General features: G+C 36.9%; 1 protein-coding gene across 2 annotated transcripts in view; it reads right to left on the bottom strand.

The window, feature by feature from the left end:
• Positions 1-20,610, bottom strand: part of LOC134537779 (nuclear pore complex protein Nup93-like) — a 46,626-nt gene that overhangs the window by 24,321 nt on the left and 1,695 nt on the right. For both annotated transcript variants that reach the window (XM_063378574.1, XM_063378575.1), the window contains exons 2-9: positions 18,211-18,390; positions 17,840-18,020; positions 16,243-16,371; positions 14,732-14,902; positions 13,998-14,137; positions 7,787-8,017; positions 1,946-2,083; positions 1,574-1,764 (exon numbers count right to left, since the gene is read on the bottom strand). In XM_063378574.1, the coding sequence (XP_063234644.1) occupies positions 1,574-1,764; positions 1,946-2,083; positions 7,787-8,017; positions 13,998-14,137; positions 14,732-14,902; positions 16,243-16,371; positions 17,840-18,020; positions 18,211-18,386 (1,357 nt within the window). In that variant the 5' untranslated portion in view covers positions 18,387-18,390. The remainder of the gene's footprint in view (positions 1-1,573; positions 1,765-1,945; positions 2,084-7,786; positions 8,018-13,997; positions 14,138-14,731; positions 14,903-16,242; positions 16,372-17,839; positions 18,021-18,210; positions 18,391-20,610) is intronic.

The raw sequence follows: 20,610 nt of genomic DNA, 5'->3' as shown, positions 1-20,610 counted from the left end.
TAGAGCACAGAACTCTTGAGTGGTCATGAATTGACCATGTGGCATGAGGACTCAAGAGGGGTTGAATCTCATTGTCTGCCTTTGGAGACGCAACACTACAATACGAAAACACTTCTGATTCAAAAAGTTTTATTACAAGATACATGATGCACTGTACATACTTAACCCAGCAGTAGTAACAAGGGACTAATCATTATGTTGCACTGTTAGGCGCTGACACAATGGCGACACTCACAACAAGCTAGGTAAGTTACAAGTTAATTGACACTAAAACACTTCTTGTATTTAAGATCACCTACAGGCATAACTGATATTACTATGATGAAAGAAATAAAAGACTAACACTAAACAAGACACAAAAAGGTGAACTGAAAACTAATGGCTTCGTGAATTGTAAATGAGAAACTGCTGAGGGCTGCGCAGTGCAAAGCGTCAGGCTTTCACAAGCTCCTGGATGAGACCGCATCCAGCGAGGCCGGGAGCGTGGGCCACATGCAACAGTACTGGTCCTAACGCAATTAAGTGCTGGGTTTTCAGCGGCAAAATAACACAAACCTTATATGTACGATAAATACACACTTATTGACACAAGATTGAATTTAAATGTCAGCAGTGGGAAAGATAAAAAAAAGAGGTAATTTATCACACTTGCTTCCTGAAGACAGTTGCGCCCGCCTACACACCCAACGCACAGTTCACTTAAGTAACTGTGTGGTCAGTAGGGGGAGGGGGTAGCCGAGCTTTATAACAAGTCTAGCCAAGGTCAGAGGGCATCAGGGACCTGGCGTCAAGGTTTGAGACAAAGTGATCTCCAAGATTACAATGGATCCAAACCATATGGGTACTATTTGAACAGTGGAATACTGGTATATTTAAGCCTCCAGAACTTTCTAACACTAAATAGTTGTGATTAATCGAAACATCTTTCCTCCCTTGGCCACATTAAAATATATTCTATATGGGCAGTGGCTGAAAGGAACAAATATAAAAATCAATCAAGCAAAAACTTTGTTAGTTAAGAACCAGGAAGTATCTGGAAATATTTAAAATGTAGTAAATGTTTAGTTGGATTCAGGATCTTAATGAATAAGTATGACTTTAGCATATCTTCCAATAAAATTTCCTTTTTCAAAAGTAGGAAAAAACCTTTTTTAATTGAAATTTCAGTAAAAAGGTAAACTAACACATTTCCATGAGAGTTACATTACACATATTAATAATAATTTCATATACAAAAATTCATAAAAGTGTAAGTAATGATATTTCCACAATCTACATTACAACTTCCAATTATAAAACAGTGCAAGTATACTACATAATGTAATATTGGAATAAATGAAGAACAGAGTTAACTTTTTTTTAAACAAATACTAAAATTTTTTGTTATTATTCTCAATTAAATCATAGGTTACATTGAACACAACTTCTGCACCCTTGATCATAAGATTTATTTTTGTATTCAAGCTATCATCGGTCAACATTGCTTCTGATGATCAAAATTCTAATGAATTATATCAGACAATACAATTAACTATTTTATTATCATAAAATTCCTGCAGGATTCTTAACTCACCATATTCTTCTATGATCAAAGTCTGAAGCTGTGAATATGTAATCTTATCCCCCAGCGATGATTCGGACTGCTGCTCCACGCTGTCTTCTCGTATCTGGCACAGTTTGAACCATAAATAATCTTCCGCTGCTTTTGCAACTTCAGAGTGCTTGTCATGGACGTCGCACGCAGAAATCACAGAGTAAACAGCCCTGAAAACATTAGTCACCCCTTCAGCTAGAAGTCCCTCTCCAAAATCCAAACACACAATCACTGCAAAGATAGATGGACACAAAAAAACCTAACTCTTTATCAACATTTATAAACAGCTTCTCATAGTAACAAAAAGATATATGTAATATAATACTTTATCACACATACAGTAAGGCTTACCTCTTGAAAGGATCTGTTATGTTCCTAGTTTGGCGACGATACTGGATCCTTACAAGCGTCTCCAGCTGAGAACTTAACCTGAAGTCACGACTTTTTTGAAATTGTTCCAGGATAGTGCTGAACTCCTCAAGTGCTGGTCTGTAAAAAAAAAAATTACATAAAAATGTATAAATATGGCTGTTTTTTCAACAAACTCAAAATATTTATGTGTTAGTGTGCAGAACATACAGAGGAAGCAGAAATGTTAATGAACACATGTCCAGAAATGCTTCTGTTTATCGCTAGAACCATTACCACGTACTACAATGAAATACACTGGATTCTTGTTATACAGAATGCCAAATCAGCATAGTAAACAACTGTTCCTATAATCTAGTCCATGAAGAACACACAAAAATTCCCCCCTACGTAGCTGCTAGGTGATCTGCAAAACAATGCCATGTGTCGTCTGGAATGCCAACTGGTAGGGTAAGATTGTAGCATTGCAAATCCATGCCCTCCCCAGATTTTATAAATATTTTTTGAAATTAATAAAAATTATGTTTTGGTTATTCAGATGGATCAGCTGGTTATACAGCTTCAAGTTCATAATATTAATATTCTTGTAATTAATTTAATATTGTTTTTTATTTAGAAAAAGCCTGTTGTTACTGGCTTTCACTTTGTTTGCTTTGTTGTGTAAACATCTTTTTCATATTTATTAACTTAAAATATTGTTATGCCTATATAGTTACATTTGTATTTATTTGGAAGCTTTAATAATGTTTATGGAATATTGCATATTTTTTGGGAAAAGAAAGGACGAGAGAAAGGTGCATGATAAAGTGGCCCCAAGTTTCCAGACACTTTTCAGCTGCCTAAATATTCTGGCATTTCTGAATATATATATTCGTATGACAGAAAAATCAGCAGGTGTTCGCTCCCACAGGAAGATGTAAATTTTTTAAGTTTTTGCACCAGCCAATCAGATAGAACTTTGAGTTTTGTAGAGTTTTTTTTTTTTGCAGAAACGCCTAGATGTGATATTGTGTCCTCGTACAAGGGAGCTGTGCTGTGATTGGTTGGTAAGGTCTCTTGTGACTGGCCTCCTCGTGTGACTGGAGGCAGTTGCACCATCTTGCCAATTCTCTGCTCGATGTGGACTCAGTAGGTCACATTTGGCAGTGGCTCACACCAATAAATGATTACTTCTTAGTTAAAAAAAGTTTAAGGCAGGCTTCGCCATGTCTTAACCTCTTTTCAGAACTATTATCTAGAATTCAACGACCACAGTCATTGTCACTCAGCCTATGATGGAACTTTAGTAATTTTTAGCTGCCATCCCAAGGACACGTTTGTCCTCTGTTGAACCATTGACGCCAAGGGACCTCGGAACTTATATGCGAGATGAAGTGTGTGTGAGTATTCAGAAAATTTTCAGCATCATCAAAAAGTAATAAACATTTATTTTTTGAGCAGAAAAAATGCAAATGTAATGTTGCTTTGAAAACAGTGTGGACCTGTTGTGAACATCAAATGATGGACAATGTTTTGTTTTTCTGCAAGAGCTAAAAACAAATACTATACCTAATAGTTCTACTAATATTTTTTCCTTCAAAAAAATTGTTGAATTGATTTGATATGTATCATCAAAGTTTAACATATCTGCGAAACATTTTCAGAAAATATTATTTGAAGAGTGTTTTTTATAATGTTCAACTCAGGTCGTGTTGAAGCTGGGTTGATCTGAGTTGAAACACGAAGCATAGTGAATGGCATAGTTACTGTACAAAAACCACTGTAAACAACACTTCCACAGCTACAGCTAACAGTCACATGCATTCTACATAATGGGGATGCACTTAATCTCATTGAGCACTGTAATGACTCTAGCGATGACCAAAAGCTTTTCCAGACCTATGTTCATACAGTGTAACCTCGTTAATAAAAATCCTGTTGATACAAAACTCTCATTAATACAAAATGTTTTCAGTCCCTAGAAATTACATAGGAATTATAGAGTTCAGCAATATGTTTCATACAAAAGTGAAAATGTAATACAAAAAATTTTTATTACAAGGGTACCATTTAACACATTGTAAAGGATGGTTAATACAATCAGGGCTAGATTTTAAGGAATATTTTAACCTGCCTAACGGACAGGTGTAATCGAAAATTTGCCTGTCCGCCATCCAATTTGCCTGTCCGCTGTTTTACTCAAAAAAAATTTCAAAGTCGCTGAAAAAGTGAGAAAAAAGGATTTTTGCTATATTTTGCACCTATTTTTATCACACACTTAACATCCTTATTTAATCATCATTTTCAGACGAGTCACTGTCTGAGTCACTGCACGAATTACTTGGCTGATTCTGTCTTGAACATCTTCGATAAGGAGGCTGAAAGGGTCAACGTTTTCTCTGAACATTATGATACCAGAGATTTATTGCTGGTGCTGGATCAAACTCACTTTCAGAAGGTGACTGTATTTGAACACGCATGAGGGCAGACAGTGTATCATCATTTAGACAGTTTCGCCAGTCTGTCTTTATAGACTTCATGAGCGAGAACCCTCGCTCACAATCTGCAGTGTGAGCTGGCAGGGATAGCACAAGATCAATGAGAGAGAGTACATTTTCATACTCAGTGTGGTATTTGAGATTGATATCACTCCAATTTGCTTTGGTTACTGGATTATACAGCTGGTAAATTGTGGTCTTTAGACTTGTCCATTCCAACTCAATCATTTCACACTTTACTCCATTATTCACAAGGGAGGGAGAAAAAAAGTGTATCAACCTAACGATGCAAGTGTCACCAAACTCTGGCTGAATGCTTGTAGGCCACGTTTTAAAACTACACAAATTTGTAGCAGTCAGTAATTCAGAGTCCAGTTTTCTTATCTCCAAGGCGAGATTCTAAATTTTCAACAATTGCATTTATAACAGCTGTTTTCTTGGGTGTCTGCAAAGGAGCTCCTTTCAACTGCTTAGCTTCATCTTCAATTTATTTGTTGCATGCACGGAGATGAAAGCCATCTTTGTCACAGAGCTTCTGCAACATGGTGATAGTATCACACAGTGACTTTTGTGTTTCTGCTACAGTCAAATAAGGATGTTGCAAAAGTTGTGAAAAGTAACTCAAAATGGAGGTTACATCGCAAAAGAAGTGAATATACTGAAAAAATTCCAAATTGTTCAGTGCATCTTCAATAAATTTGCATGAACCAGCAGCTGATGCATTACACATTGATTCCTGGCGTAAATTTTCTGCAGTGAGGATAAGTGCAGGAACAATCTTGAGCACATTTGTCAAGGCTCGTTTGGTGTGAGAAACCCAACGAGTGCCTCCAACTCTGGTAGGTACGCAGAACTTGATTCTCAGAGTTTCACAATATTTTTTCCAAGATCGCTCGGTGCACTGGACTGTGGTGGAAGAATGCATATAATTTCTTCAAGAAATTTTCCACTTTGAGATTCAATGGTGTTTCAGAAAGTGCGAGTTCAAGACGGTGTGCTAGACAATGTATAGCAACCAAATTGGGCTGAATTGATTGCTTCAATTTGGTACTAACTCCATTATGCAATCCTCGCATCACTGCTGCACCATCACTTGCAAAGCCTACCAAATGCAGCTTTAAATCTGAAATGGTGAACCCACAATACTCATTTAAAACACACAATATGCAGTCATAAATCAGGGCTGCATTAGGCCTTTCTACATGTTTAACACCTACAAACTTACAATGCATTACCCCTTAACAGCAAACCTTACATAAACAATGACCTGTTCTTGTACAGCACTGTCTGTAGACTCATCACACATTACTGAAATATATGGTGCACTTCTTATGTTATTTTCCAATTCCTGGCGTTCTATTTCTGCAATGGAACCCAGAAATTCTTTGCACTTCTTGTCAGTGCGGTAAGTATTACCAACATCCAGGCCTTTCTTTGTGTCAAGTATACACTGCCAAACAAAGTCTGTGAAAGGTCGCCCATGTTTAGCCAGGGCATGAGACGTACGAAACAGTATTTCCAGTTTAGTGAAAACATCCTTTTGAATACTTTGTAAGGTCATCTCTGCTTTGGATTGTCCAGGTTTTGTCAGTATTGCATCTTCCATATCTTGAGACTTGTTGTGGGCACTGCTTGTAGAATGAGACGTTAGGTTTTCCTTGCGAAAACTTGAGCAGCCCGTAACAAAAACTGATCCAGATGATTTTAAATGTGTTTCGCAGACTTTGCAAAACATTTGTTTTGTTTCTGTGTCGTAACGAAGCCAAAGAAACTCGGAACACCAAGACGTTAAAAAGGTACAGGACCGGGCGAGTTTGTCATATTTAACATTATATTCTGACTTGTCCTCGTCCGTTTTTCTTTTCTTTTCTGGTGGTTTTGAAGCACCAGTAATGAATTTCCACATTGTGTAACGCAGTTAATTAAATACTTAAACAATCGCCGTGACAAGATAAACTGTAAAAGATTACCGTGTCCTCTGTAAACAAGTAATGTTTATTTTTTGATGCAACAGTTGACAGGCGAATTTTCAAGCAGTCGCAGTCACTGTGGCCACTGTCAGCTGCATCTGGAGTACGCCGTGAAATGTTAACCACGCGAAAACACTTTTCTGTTAACAAACTATGTTAAAGTAGAACAAGGAATTAGTAAAGTCGCGATTTATAAAGACAATAAATTTAAAAAAATTATATTTTGAAAGTATACAACGGTAAATTACGTAATTGTTGGCTGCACTGCAACAAAATTAATATTAAAACATGGCAACAAAAACAAACATCATCGGTGTGAGACGTTTTGCATCTCTAGCATACGAGTACGACTATGTTACGTGAATCATGACGTGAATGTAATATTTTAAGAATTATGATTCAGAAGATTTTAGCACGGTTTGTACATAACCTACTTTTTTTTCCCGTGGTATACAATAGCCAGAGTCGTCCGTCACAAAAGAGCAGCCATTATTGTTTATTTATAGATATTGTCAAAGACGTTTTATTTGCGGTCGCGGTCACATAAATGTTATTAATCACCTCTGCTGCATTAGTGCGTGCGAATAACCTCGGCATCACAAGTTTCACCTGTCCACCGGACAGTTGCCTTTTTTTATTTTGCCTGCCCAGACAAGATTTTGCCTGTCCCAGGCAGGCGGACAGGCGCTAAAATCGAGCCCTGAATACAATTATCTCAGGATAATGTAAATATATGTGAAGTTTTAACTAAAATAATACTGATGCCATTGTTTTGTTGTTTAGTGAAGGTTGGGAAAAATGGCTAGGAGATTTTATTCTGAAAATTTTATGGCACTGTAGTATGTTTTTTGTAGGTAATTTCTAGACATTTTTTTTATTCTTGTGTCTTAAATCTTTTTAAGTGTGACACAGAAGATATTTTTTTGAGCCATAGTTGTAATCACCTTAAAAAAATGTACATAACAATTCCAAAAAAAAAAAAAAGTACATTTGGTGTGGTATAAAATTGTGTGTGTTAATTTTATTTTAAATTTTATTTTAAACTTACCGTCTGCTTACTTCTAAAACCTCGTAAGTCCAGATTTTCCCAGTTTTATATTCCAGATGCGTTTGGTGTATTTTTTTTTTCCATTTCTTCATAGTGCGTATGCTGATGAAACCTCGTAAGTCAACTCTACTTTAGTCTCTTTTCTATTCACAAAATATAAAACCTGGTATCTTTGTCAGTCGGAACCCGTGCTCCGAAAGCTCGTGAGTTCTCCTGTAAAACTGACTGGAATAGAGTCACAAGGTTTCAGAAGTAAGCCGACATCATATAAAAGTTGCAGTTAGATTGTGCAATAGTTTTGGTCAGTAGGGACCCAGTTATCACCGACCCCGCCTGCCTGGCGGCGAACAGCGCCGCCTCCACGTCGCCGCAGCGCAGGCAGTAGAAGACGACGGGCCACACAGGCAGGCCGTCCACCAGCCCGTCCTCCAGCCCCAGCACCGAGGACGGCACGTGGACCCTCACGAAGCCCAGCACCAGCGGGTACGTGCCGGGCACTCCGCCCCGACGGGCCTGCAGCATGCTGCCCGAGACCGCGTTGCTCATGAAGACCTTGTACCTGCCGACAAGCGAGCACACCCCCTGTCTCACGGACCCCGCCTGCCCGGCAGGGCCTCACGACGATTTTGAAACTGCTCAAGACACGCGTGTGGTGTCTGTTTCCGAAAAGCATTTGAGGAGGAGGAGGAGGAGGAAGAGGAGGAGGAGGAGGAGTAATTAGTAGTAGTAGTAGTAGTAGTAGTAGTAGTAGTAGTAGTAGTAGTAGTAGTAGTAGTAGTAGTAGTAGTTCTGTATTTTAAACTGAATTTTTAAGAAAGTGATAATGTGTAAAACTAGTGACGGGTGACATCCCAAATCTCTCGAATCAAAATCTCGAGTTAAAATCCCAAAGAGTATCTCAAATCTGTATAGGTCTCAAGGGACAAAAATTATTTTTTTTAGAAATTATAAAAATAGTAACATTTAGCCCTTAACATGTTTCTCAGTTTCCAGAATCAATACATGCTGTAACTTTATTACATGTTAAAAGTACAATATCTTGGCGTATGGTATTAGGACTGGTATCAAGAAACAATTGACCCGGTAAACTTCCGACATCATTAGTATTGAATTTTTTAATTCATTTTATTTACTCAAATATTTTTCTTCAAATCTTTTTCCTTCAATATTGAATCCCTTGAATACCAAGGATTTGATGGTATTTGAGGGTTTGATTGGCCCATCCCTAGCTAAAACGTGTTTTTCAGAATAATTTTTAGGCATATAACACTCGGCAGAGATTCTTGAAAGCAGTAAAAGGGACTTGCATTACATCGTTATCCTAATTTCTCCGCCATATAATGTTATGGTTGCTGCTCAAATTTCACAGTTGCAGAAGACTGCGTGCCAGTTCAGAGTCTTGTACTAAGTGGTGATACCGCGCTAGAAGCACCAGCAAGATTTGCACTTATCATCACGCCACACTAGCACAGATACACCCCTGGCTAGGCTGGCCCCTGCATGCTTCACGTCTCATTTCTCATATTTCATCAACTACCAGTGTGTCTATCACAAAACTTTCAGCCCTTTAACGAATTCTTATAACATTACAGTGAAGTTTTCTTCCAAAAAAGCAAGAACAGTGATAAATTTATATTAACAGGAGTTTTACAGAAGGGTTTATTCTAAGGTAACTAAGCTAAGTCATTTGACAGGAAAAGAATACATTCTTATTTTAATAACACCTGTTTTATTGCCCGGTTTAGGTAGATTTCTAAGAAAGTCTACCTACTAGAGATGAGCGGTATTACCGATAACCGGTAAAAATAACGGTTACGAAAAAATAACCATTACGTTGCGTTCCTGGATCTCTGATAACCGGTTACCAAGAACGAGAGAATATAAACTTAGCGTGGTTGAACACATCGCCCGATCTAGCAACGAAATACAATACTATGATTCTAACTTTTGTGTAGTAGCTAGCAAGGAGGAGGCTAGATGTCGCCATATGTGCATTTATTTTGCGTAAAACCTGCTGAAACGAAGTTTTTTCATATTAAGAGTTATGATGATTGGACATAATAACACTAATCAGAGTTTTGTTTATTAATTTACGATCCCATGTCGAGTAATCAAAACTTATTTGCTATAATTAATAACGAATAGTTAAAAGTCTTTCTTGGAAAACGTTCATATAAAGATCTCATACCGTTATATCGATTTTAACGAAAATGTCCTTACAGTTCTCTGTATTTAATAACTGTTTAGCGTTTAAAAGTTCTTGGGAATTGTTGAACATACACAGTTCTTGCTATCGATAGTATCGATTTTCAGACAGCTACAAGTATTTTAATTAAACTGTCTAATAGACATTATCTATTCACAGGGGCTCCCCCTTCACATTTCTTGGTTATACAATATTCGTTTAGCAGTTTATTTTTTATCTTCTTCAAATAGTTAAGTTCCAATTACAAACTGCCTTCAGTTTTTTTTAAAGTATTATTATTTTCGGTAATGTACTAACGTGATGTTTTAAAGAGCTTTTGAGACAACCAGAGAATGAATACTAAATACAACAGAAGGAAAACAAGTAACATTGGGAACTTTTTTATTCCGGTCAGTACTGAGCATGCACTGTGCAAAATTTGTAAGCATAAGTTGTGTTACAAAAGTACAACAAATAATTTACGAAAACACTATCGTCTGAAACATCTCGTAATTTTACCAGTGAGCAGACCTACTTCTACCAGCACTGAAAATGCAACAATTATTAATCCAGCGAATGTAAGTAATCATTATTTTTGAAATTAAAATTACAAGTGTTAGATTCCAGTGTTATAAACCAAACAGAGCTACCTGCTAATATTTGAAGTAAACATTTTTGTACTCGCAATCATATAAACAGTTATAATTTCGAGATCGACAGATCAGTTCTCGATTTGCGATCGACCGAAACAGTTCTCTATTCGCGATCGAGAGAAACAGTTATTTATTCCCAATAGCCTGAAAGAGTTCTTTATTCGCAATCCACCGAAACAGTTCTTATTTCCCGATAGCCCAAAACAGTTCTTTATTCCCAATAGCCCGAAATAGTTCTTTATTCCCGAAAGCCCGAAAGAGTTCTTTATTCGCGATCCATCGAAAGTTATTTATTCCCAATAGCCCGAAAGAGTTCTTTATTCACGATCCACCGAAACAGTTCTTATTTCCCGATAGCCCAAAATAGTTCTTTATTCGCGATCGACAAAGTTATCTGCTCACGGTCGACATTTTAACCAATTCTTGATTATCTAACACTATTAGGAAGTGGCAGGTAGGTTAAAATAAAGCATATACACATCAAATTTTAGCGAAATATGAGCTAAATTTTGTCAAAGGTTTCAATCATTGTCACTCTGACAATGCTTCATAATCATGCAAATAATCAATGTGTTTGAATCAAATTGTATACAATTTCATATACAATCGTAACTAAAATTATCATTAAAAAATTACCATAATTTGATGGATTAGTGTGGGATGGAAGACAGATAATTACGTTTAATAACTGGTAACGATAACCATTTAAATAACCGGTTATTGAGATGTAACCGTAACTGCCATTACCGGTATTGAAAAGTAACGAGTTCACTCATCTCTACTACCTACTGCAGTCCATGGGCATATCAAGCTAAAAATAGAAGTTTTACTTACAATAGAATTTTGAAATGAAAGTTATTAGAAGAGTTTTTCCAGAGTGTTAAAATTGTTTGGTAAAAGATTGACAGTAAAAGAAGGGTGTTTATTATAAAAGAAAGCATTCACGCAAGAAAAAAAGATGATACTATGGAAGGTGCAAGAGTAACATGACTGTAAAAATGTAACCCAGAGTTATTACTAGGGACAAGTGAATTACAATAAAACTTAAATGACACCAAAAAGCATTTCAATTCACCATAGCGAAATGAACATTAATACACCATAAAGCATTGAAAAATTGAAATTAAACTAAAACCATGAAATTAATCACCATTTTTAATCAAAAATTAACTCGGAAATAAAAACAAACTGTTTAAGATACAAAATTGAATAATTTTAATTTATTTAAAGGAAATTTGTAGCAAAATGTATGTACTAAATATACTGGAAATTTTCTTACTTATTTTTATCTTGCAACTGTGTGGCATTGCAGGTCAATGCCTTTCCACCATTTTGCTGTGTGTTCTTTTGACCTGATGGTTTTCAGTAAGGCATTTAATCAGCTGAATATATAAGACAAGGCTATGGTGATCTAGTGTGGTATTTTTATTTTATTGTCATGGGCATTTTATAATAGTTTCTGGTAATTATTTTTATTTATAAAATCTGTTCATCTATGTTTTATTAATATTTTTCATATCATTTTTAAATTAGTATTTGTTTAAATTATTTGTATGGGTTTTTTTACTTAAAAATTTTTTTTTGCCTATATATTAAGTTTTTATTTATTTGGAAGCTATAATTATGGTTTTAGAACATTGTGTACTGTTTTGAGAAAAGATAGGATGAGAGATAAGTGTAAAACTCAACGGCGCCAATTTTTCAGACAGTTGATCAGTTCCAGAGACGTTCTGGTGCGTTCTACATGTACACTAATGATGGGAAGATCTGCAAGTGTTCACTCCCACAAGAGACTAAAATTATTAGGGTTTTGCCAAAGCCAATCAGAGCAGACTTTGTGTTTGGTACATTTTTTGTTTCCTGCAGAAACGCCTCGATGTGAGGCTTGTGTCCTTGTACAGAGAAGCTTGAGACATGATGTCTTCCCCAGTGCTGGCCCCTCTATTCCAGAACTCTTTTTCTCGAGAAGGTGGCAACGAAGGGTTGAGATGCTCGTCAAGGTCAGGATGGTGACCTCGCCACAACATGGCCGATTTGCAAGAGGCACGGCCAAGTCACAAGAAGCGCAGCCACGGCGCAACTGAGTCTCTTCTAGAGATATTATTGTGGCAGGGGTTTCTCAGCAGAGCATGCACAAGTTTCCAGCCGGTAAATGATTTGTAGAGACAATTTCCGGTGCAAGGCCGTTTATTGTACCCAACACAAATCACCCAATTTGGCCCCCTTGATACACACTGAAAGATGTCATTATAGAGTCAACTGTTAAAGGTCACAGGAGGTAGAACTACCTGTGACGATCTTGAAGATTTCCTGCAGCCTAGCCATACAAAATCGCAAACAGGTGTCTGCAGACCGACAGGGTGACACATCTGGAAAAGGACAGTCGGAACCATTACCTCTCAAGACAGGGCGCATGTAAATGAATGTTACAATTGATGACAAACAGGTGGCGGCAGCAGCAGCAAGCAGACTCTTGTATCTGAAGGTCGCAGGTCTTGAAGTGCAGGCAGTTCCAATAGGTAGAGGATAAACGAGCCAAGGCGGCGAGAATCGAATGGTTAGGCGATGACTGATAATCACAGCTTCCGCACCCTCTTTTTTTTCATATCTGCCTGGGAAGAGGGTAACCAATGGGAAGCTAGAGCAGTGCTGATGTTGAAGAGGAAGAGGCACTGCCTTTCTCCCCAGGCAAGTCTCTGTGGTTCAAGATCACACAGCAGCCTGAGCCAGGCGTATATTGCAGTGGTGAACGGGTAGCTGTCCGCATCCGGGAGCTAATATAGAGGGTGGCCAGTGCCGCAGCTGTGAGGTCAGTAGCTGCATACATGACATGTGTCAAGCTGTATTGTAATTGGTTGGCGAGGTCACGCAGCTACCACTTCCAAATCAGTTGCATAGCCTCATCAGTCGTTTGAGTGATGTGCCGAGAGGTTGTGCTATTCGGGGGCTCACAAACACACATTATGAGTGCATAGAGGCGACATTTTCACATCTGCGGCATGCCAGAGCCATGCCGCAGTAAGTTTTAACCTTTGTCTTCTTTTCTCATTTTGAACTTTTCATTAGAAATTAGGTCCCAGACGTGTGGCGCTGGCCTGTGTGGTCCGTTGGACCCCCGGGGCGTAGTTCGGTACATAGCAGACAACGAAGCTGCTTGGGGAATTATTTTGTGAAAGCACAGGACTGGGGAGCAATCTGCAAAAGTTGTTTTCTTTCGGACACATCTAAATAACATGTAAAGAACTTTACACCCCACTACTTGCAATTTCAGATGGAATATTCTCAAAGTGTTTTATGTATATGAAAGGAACGATCATTGTCTTAGCCGCGTACAATTGAGACATGTAAAAACTGTTATTAGTAACTCATTTTTACATGACTGCATCAAACCATTTTTCAAACACACAAATAATTGCCAGTTAATTTTTATTGTACTAAGCAGTCAGAAATACATATAACAAATTATTATATTATAAAAGTGAATTATATCAAAATTAAACTGTTAAGAGAAATAAATATCATGAAACATTTGAGTGTCATATTTCTTTAATAATATGCTACCTTTATGAATAAACACTATTAATAAAAAATAATAACAATAACACAAAAATCTTCTGTTTCAAAAAAGGAAATTAGCTTAAGAATAAAACCATGAAATTCTGGTCCTAGTTATTACACAATACGTTAACATCCATATTCACCTGTCCTGAAGGTATTTCCTAGCTTGAAGGATCAGGGCAGCCTGGACCTCACTCGTGTTACGTGCCGCAAGTGGATTGTCAGACATCTGGACTGGTATTTGGGTCATGTACCGAACAACCTCCCACAGTTCAACAGTTTTCTGAAAGACAAACACAACATTTCAGATCTTAACAGCAGATTTTTGGGAACATCCTCGCATTTCTAGTTGTTTTATATTCAGAATTATCTGAGAATTTAATGAGAACTTACAATTTAAATTGCTTTGCTTTTGGAGTCATTCTGAATTGAAGTAAATTTTATTATTAAAATCAAAGAATTACAAATAAAAGTATATTTAGTAATAAATCTGCAAAATAAATTTTTAACAGTATTTGCGTTGAAATCCAAACTAAAATTAATTTTTTTTTAAACATAAGTTTAACACAGTTTATTAAATGTTGCAAACTATGTGGGAGAAGAATTATAATAAAAAAATAATACTAATGAAACTAATTTTATGTTTGAATAACAGTAAATTCAGAAATTTACATATTCAGGGAAATAAATAATATGATTGAATTTCAAATTATTTTAACCTTTTGCATTGAACTTCTTTGTTAGTTGGTATACATACATGTTTACTTAAAAAGTAATTTAGTTGTTTTTTCCCCATAATGTTCATATATGTATAGACCAGATACTTGAAAAGAGCCATTAGAAATATCATTATAGCAAGTCTAATAAAACAACGAACCTTATCATTCAATGATTCCGCAACTTCAAAAAATTTGTCAACCAAAGAGGGGCGAACAACTCCTTGGATAACCAACTTGTTGTATTCTGTAATTTGCTTGGCATATGCCATTTCCTGATGGTCCAGTGAACTTCTTATTGTTCTAGATTCTGCATCTGCATTAACGGATTTCTAGAAAACACATTATTTTCACATAACCACAATGTTTGCCTCAAAAACATTTTTCAGGCACACTTAACAATAAGAGTGAATATTGAGTGCTAAAAGTGAACTAACTTTCCACATCATCATTATACTAAGACAATGTAGGTATGGATACTTCAAAAAAATATACTTCTAATATGAAAATTATAGAGTAACAATATTAACATGTGTATATGTAAAATTAAAATATTTGTAGTTGTAATTAATAAAAAAAAATGACATCACTACTCTTGTTTTCTAAATAGTGTGACATCTAGCCCCATAAAGTTGGGCGCATGACTGGATGGCTCTGCCTTGGCTGCATGCCCACAGAATATCTAATTGAAATAAAATAATGATAGTGGTGTAGTTTATTCAGTAACATCTTTATATCAAATATAATGTTGGAATGATATAATCTTAAATGCTTGCTAATATTTTCAAGATTTATGTGTGCGTTGGTGGTATCGTATGGTTAGACACTAGACAACAATTTCAACGTACCAAATTTCTGCAAAATACTCAGGTATCTGTGGAACGATGAAACCTTTGTCAACAGGACTACCAGGTGGACAGCATAGTCTCCAGAACATCAGCTATACCAATACAGTTTGAACTATAACTAGAACAGTAGATGTATATATCTAGAACTCTGCTACCGCAGCTCCTACGGAGATGCTGAAAACTGCTAATATTTTGGTACAATCTCACCAAGACGATATCGTGCATCAGGGTTCTGGGCGTCATCAGTGACACGGCCGAAACTTCCAGCCTAAGATGACAGAATCGCCCGACGCAGAAGTTCTAAGCACTTCGGCGTTACACCCTAAGTCTGGCATGATAAAGTGCAGACGTTTTAAAATCTTCAGAAAAGTTAAAAGGTTTAGATTCAGCTTCGATAGAACATTTTGATATAGGTGCTATTTATTTTAGCTCTGGTGATGTCTAGAATGTATTTAACCTCCTGCCACGTCTTCTGAATCGTGTCTACAATTACAGCTGCAATTTCTACAGCGACCCTCTCTTTAATTGCTGGATGTTCATTTCGTTCTCTATATACACAATGTTTTTAATGTATCTCCACAGAAAAGAGTAAAGTTTTCACATGGCCTTTTGTGGCAGTGAGGAGCGTGGGGAGCAGCAATGAGTCTGCAAGACAACCCAGCTCACTCCTTGGTGCCAGGTAACACGTGGCAAGAAGTACCCATTAAACAGAAGACATGTTAGAGCTTTGAACCGGTGACTGAATCAGTTCAGAAAAGCAACAAATCCCCTACATTACACATGTAAATTTAACTTAAGTATGCACTCCTATTTCAAAGCCTTACCTCACGGAGAACATCGACATTAAACAAATCCTCCGATGTGCCAAGAAGCGAGTTCAGGATTCTGCTTTTGTCCTTCTTCCAATCATCCAACATACGATTTATTTGCTGCTGCTCAACTTCTTCAAAAGTCTGCAACAAAGATATTTAACACTACAATGTAAAAATTTGTTAACATTTTAGTTGTATACAATTACCTAGTATGTACAATTGTCCAAAAATACTTCACCAATGTAATACATAGTAGTATTAATTTTTAAAACAATTTATTATGCAAAAACTTGTATTTGTGTCAATAATCAGTCACTATTTTCTCAAAATCCCTGAAACTAAGCATTACTGGGCCAAGTACTTCAAACCGGAATAAAACTACTAGTTTTCTACAAAAGTGTCACAATGCAATGTGGTGCATCCAGCCACAACCAAGCATAGTTGGCACTGGCAATCGCACTTGTAGACATTGCCACAGCGACAGCCATCGATTAGGACAATCATTGCCACAATCAGATAAAGAGTACATGGGGTCATTAAGGCATCAAGTTGATGAGTGTGTGTCTCGTATTTTAATGGGTCCTACCATGTGGTTAAGGGTGACACAGACCCAGCTATGACTCTTATCTCAGGACGTTATGTATCCCAAGTGGGAGAAACCCCTTATTTCAGTAATGCCTTGTGCAACAGATCTGGTCCACTCTCAGCATCGGACATGCTAAACATTAGCGAAACACATGGTATCTCAAGTTGTTCCACAAGCTGTCGACACTCCCCTGCATTCCCACATGGTCAAAGCGAAACACGTGGTTCCAACAATATTCATTGATTGCAGGTTCCACACTTCCACAATACACTGCAGTCAATACAGAGAAAACTAAAAAGACAATGGATGAAATCATCCTGCGGCACGAATCGGCTTACTTGATGTTCAGTATATACCCACGTAGTTGGACGGTATCTTCGTTTTAGTTTCAGAGTCCCATTTAGGGTTACAATTAAACTAAACAAACCTACCTAGATGGGCCCTGAGGATGTACGAAAGAGTTTTAAGATAAATTAATGTAGAGCAGAACAAAGTTAGCAATAGCACGCCAAGTTGATGTACCCAGGGTTCTGAGAGCGTCCAGCCTCAGTTGGTGATGAAGTTCGACTGGGCTGAGAACTGGCCACAGAGCACCCAGCACAGCCTACCCACACAAGGTAACAAGACTGTTAGGTCGTTTAAAGTTCGAGCCACCGACGTATTGAAAATAAAACATATTTACCTTTGTAAAATTAGTACAAGCCCTTTAATACAATACCTAAAAATATTGAAATAATTTACTCCGAATAATTAAATTTTCTAATATCTGTTCTGGGCGGCCTCGGTTCCCCTTCGGGGATGTTCATGTCCATTCTCTTTGCTATTTTAACCATGACAAACAAAACTGCACTGAGACATATGATTGAGCCTGTAAGAAAACATAACACTCAAGCCACATGAAAAATGCATACAATGATATTTATTTATTAAATTGCTGGTGACAAGGCACTGACACTAATGCACTTATCCCACTCTTCCACTTGATACAGCATAAGTAAATCACACAACTGCATTCATACTTACTTTTCTATGGACTTCTTCTATTACAGCCAAGAGAGCATTTTCTTGTTCATTTTTCAAAAAACTCTTAATGTCCACATCAGGAACTGGCTCTAAGGGCTCGAAAGTCTTGCGTGAACTTATCGTCTCAAGTTTCTGAGACAGCTGAGGTAGGTCCACACCTTTCGAACCAAGCAACAGGTGTCTGAAAAAATTTATTTAACAATAGTTTAGTATGAACTGAAAACAAAAAAAAAAAAATTCTAGACCACAAGATATCCACATTTACTTTTGTTTATTCAAGGAGGGACCAGCTGTACGAGTGATATCCAATAATTATCTTTTTAAAAAGATCCAGTAAAATGCAACGCACAAAACAATTCTGGATCACTCACGCTTGAACGTCTTCAGTCCCGGTGCCAGACTGAGCCACTCGCGACCACAGTTCGTTGGAGGCTTCGAGGACTTGTCGCAGCGTGCGCTCCACTTTGGGGAGCTCTGTGGTCCCCTCCACTTCAGCCGACAACTGCTCGGCTGCTTGGAGCAACTCGTTGAAGTCGGGATCCGACATGATGCTGAAACAAAAGCGTAGGTTCTCGGTTACAGATTTGTTTAAATTATGTCAAAATACATTCAGGGTTCCCACACGCTTATTCAGGTCATTTCCCTGAATTTTCCCTGTCCCATGTATTATTTTATTTTCTTTCGCATTAGTCTATTTGGCAAATAAGATATAAAAAATAAAAATTCTATCAAAACATTTTGATAAATATACAAATATAGCTAATGCAGTTTTTTGGACATATACAAATCATTATAAATTGACTATAAGTAAAAGGTTTTCATACACAATATAGTTTAAGCTGTTTATCATTTTGATCAACACTACATATCCAAGACTGCCAGTTTAATAAATATTACAATTACATTTATTTGATCAAACTTTGAAATGATACATTATTGATTGTGCTTAAACTAAAGACTTGGTACAAATATATTTAATTATTCTTCAAATTAATACACAGTGATTTTATTGTATCCCTAACAATTAATTTTAGATATTGACAATTTCCCTGTGTTTTCCAAGTTTTGAAGACACTATCAATTCCCTGAGTTTTACTGTTGTCCATGTTTTCTCTGTACCAGGGCCGGTGCAAGGTAAATTGGCGCCCTAGGCGAAAAACCTTAATGCCCCCCCCCCCCCCCTCCTGGACACATGAAAAAAAATTTTCCTTGCTTCAAAATACATCACGTAAGCCTAAGATTTTGTCAACAATCAAATGTAAGCAGGCTTGCTTTTTTTTTTTACTTTTTTACTTATTACAAATCATAAACAGGTCACCGTGGACTTTAAATAATTACTTATATCAATATAAACATTCCAAACTGTTACAAAAATCCATTTTCATCTAGTTTCAATAATTGTTAAACATATTATATCAGCTGTTATGTGTCGTGATGCGCCACCCCCAGCTACTTGGCGCCCTAGGAAGTTGCCTAGTTAGCCTATATGGACGTGCCGGCCCTGCTCTGTATGTATGTGGGAACACTTATGTCTAAATGTGCCTGTAAAAATTATGCGATACAGAAATTAGCACCCACACCTCCCTTTCTCCTCATGTATCCAACACCCCATTTCTGTTGCCATCACTCCATTCCAAAACTCCAAATTATTTCCACCTTATTTTCCTGGAAGAACACATCTCTACTACACAATTCTTAACACTCCGGGCATAACACTTCACTTAATCAATTCCTTCTTCATCTCCAAAGTCCAACTTGCTAGTGAGAATAATTTATTATTAACTTGACAAATGCTGACTTGGTTACCACCATCCTTGGCTTTACCTCATTAGTGCTTTAGACATCCTTCATGCGTGATTATGAATGACAGTACAATAAAGTACAGCCGAGCCTTGATTAAACCAAGTATTGTAAACAGCAACAGTTTCGGATTTAAAAAAAAAAATTAGAATATACATTCATCCCAACTCAAAAGACCAACTTTCAATTTATGTAAACAATATTTTTTTGGGGTTTTTATTCAACAGGATTCTGAAAAACTTGCTAATGGGCAGAGCCATGAAGTCGAGGGAATGTGTGGGGTGAAAGCCATTAAAAAATAGCAAAATATTGATATGAAAATTGCTGCAAGTCTCTGTGTTATGTCTCTTGATACCTGTCACATGTGACGGGTTGTGATTTTGAGGTTACTTTCATTATTGAGACAAACTGTTTGCAAGAATAGTAGGGACTTGTGCATGGAGGTGCCGCGATACTGTGCAGGTGAACGTTAAAACAAATATTTGGGAAATTAAACTGTCTTTATAGTCGCCATTCATGAAAACACCCGCTACATTACATATGAAACCATTTTCATTATTAATAAAATACCACACTTTACTTAAGTAGTACCAAAACATAGGTAAATATTTACTTGGGCGGTATTTCCGAAAAAAAATGTTAAAAATCCGAAAATACCTTTATTTTATGCTCTTCAACTTCCTCTTTTCATTAAAATCGGCGGAGATTAGAAATTCCAAATACTTTAGGAGATATCGAATTTTTAAATTTCTTCATATGTAGTTGAGCGGTATTTGCGAAAAAAAATGTTAAAAATCAGAAAATACCTTTATTATATGCTCTTCAAATTCCTCTTTTCATTAAAAGCGGCGGAGATTAGAAATTCCAAATACTTTAGGAGATATAGAATTTTTAAATTTCAGCATAAAAACAACGCATTCCTGTGGCGTGCGTTTACCATTGTTTCTTGTTTACGTACGAGTATCTATTTT

The sequence above is a fragment of the Bacillus rossius genome, chromosome 12 (assembly GCF_032445375.1).
Source record: "Bacillus rossius redtenbacheri isolate Brsri chromosome 12, Brsri_v3, whole genome shotgun sequence".
NCBI lineage: Eukaryota > Metazoa > Arthropoda > Insecta > Phasmatodea > Bacillidae > Bacillus > Bacillus rossius.
The sequence above is the reverse complement of the archived record's forward strand: the minus strand, read 5'-3'. Positions and strand labels throughout refer to the sequence as shown.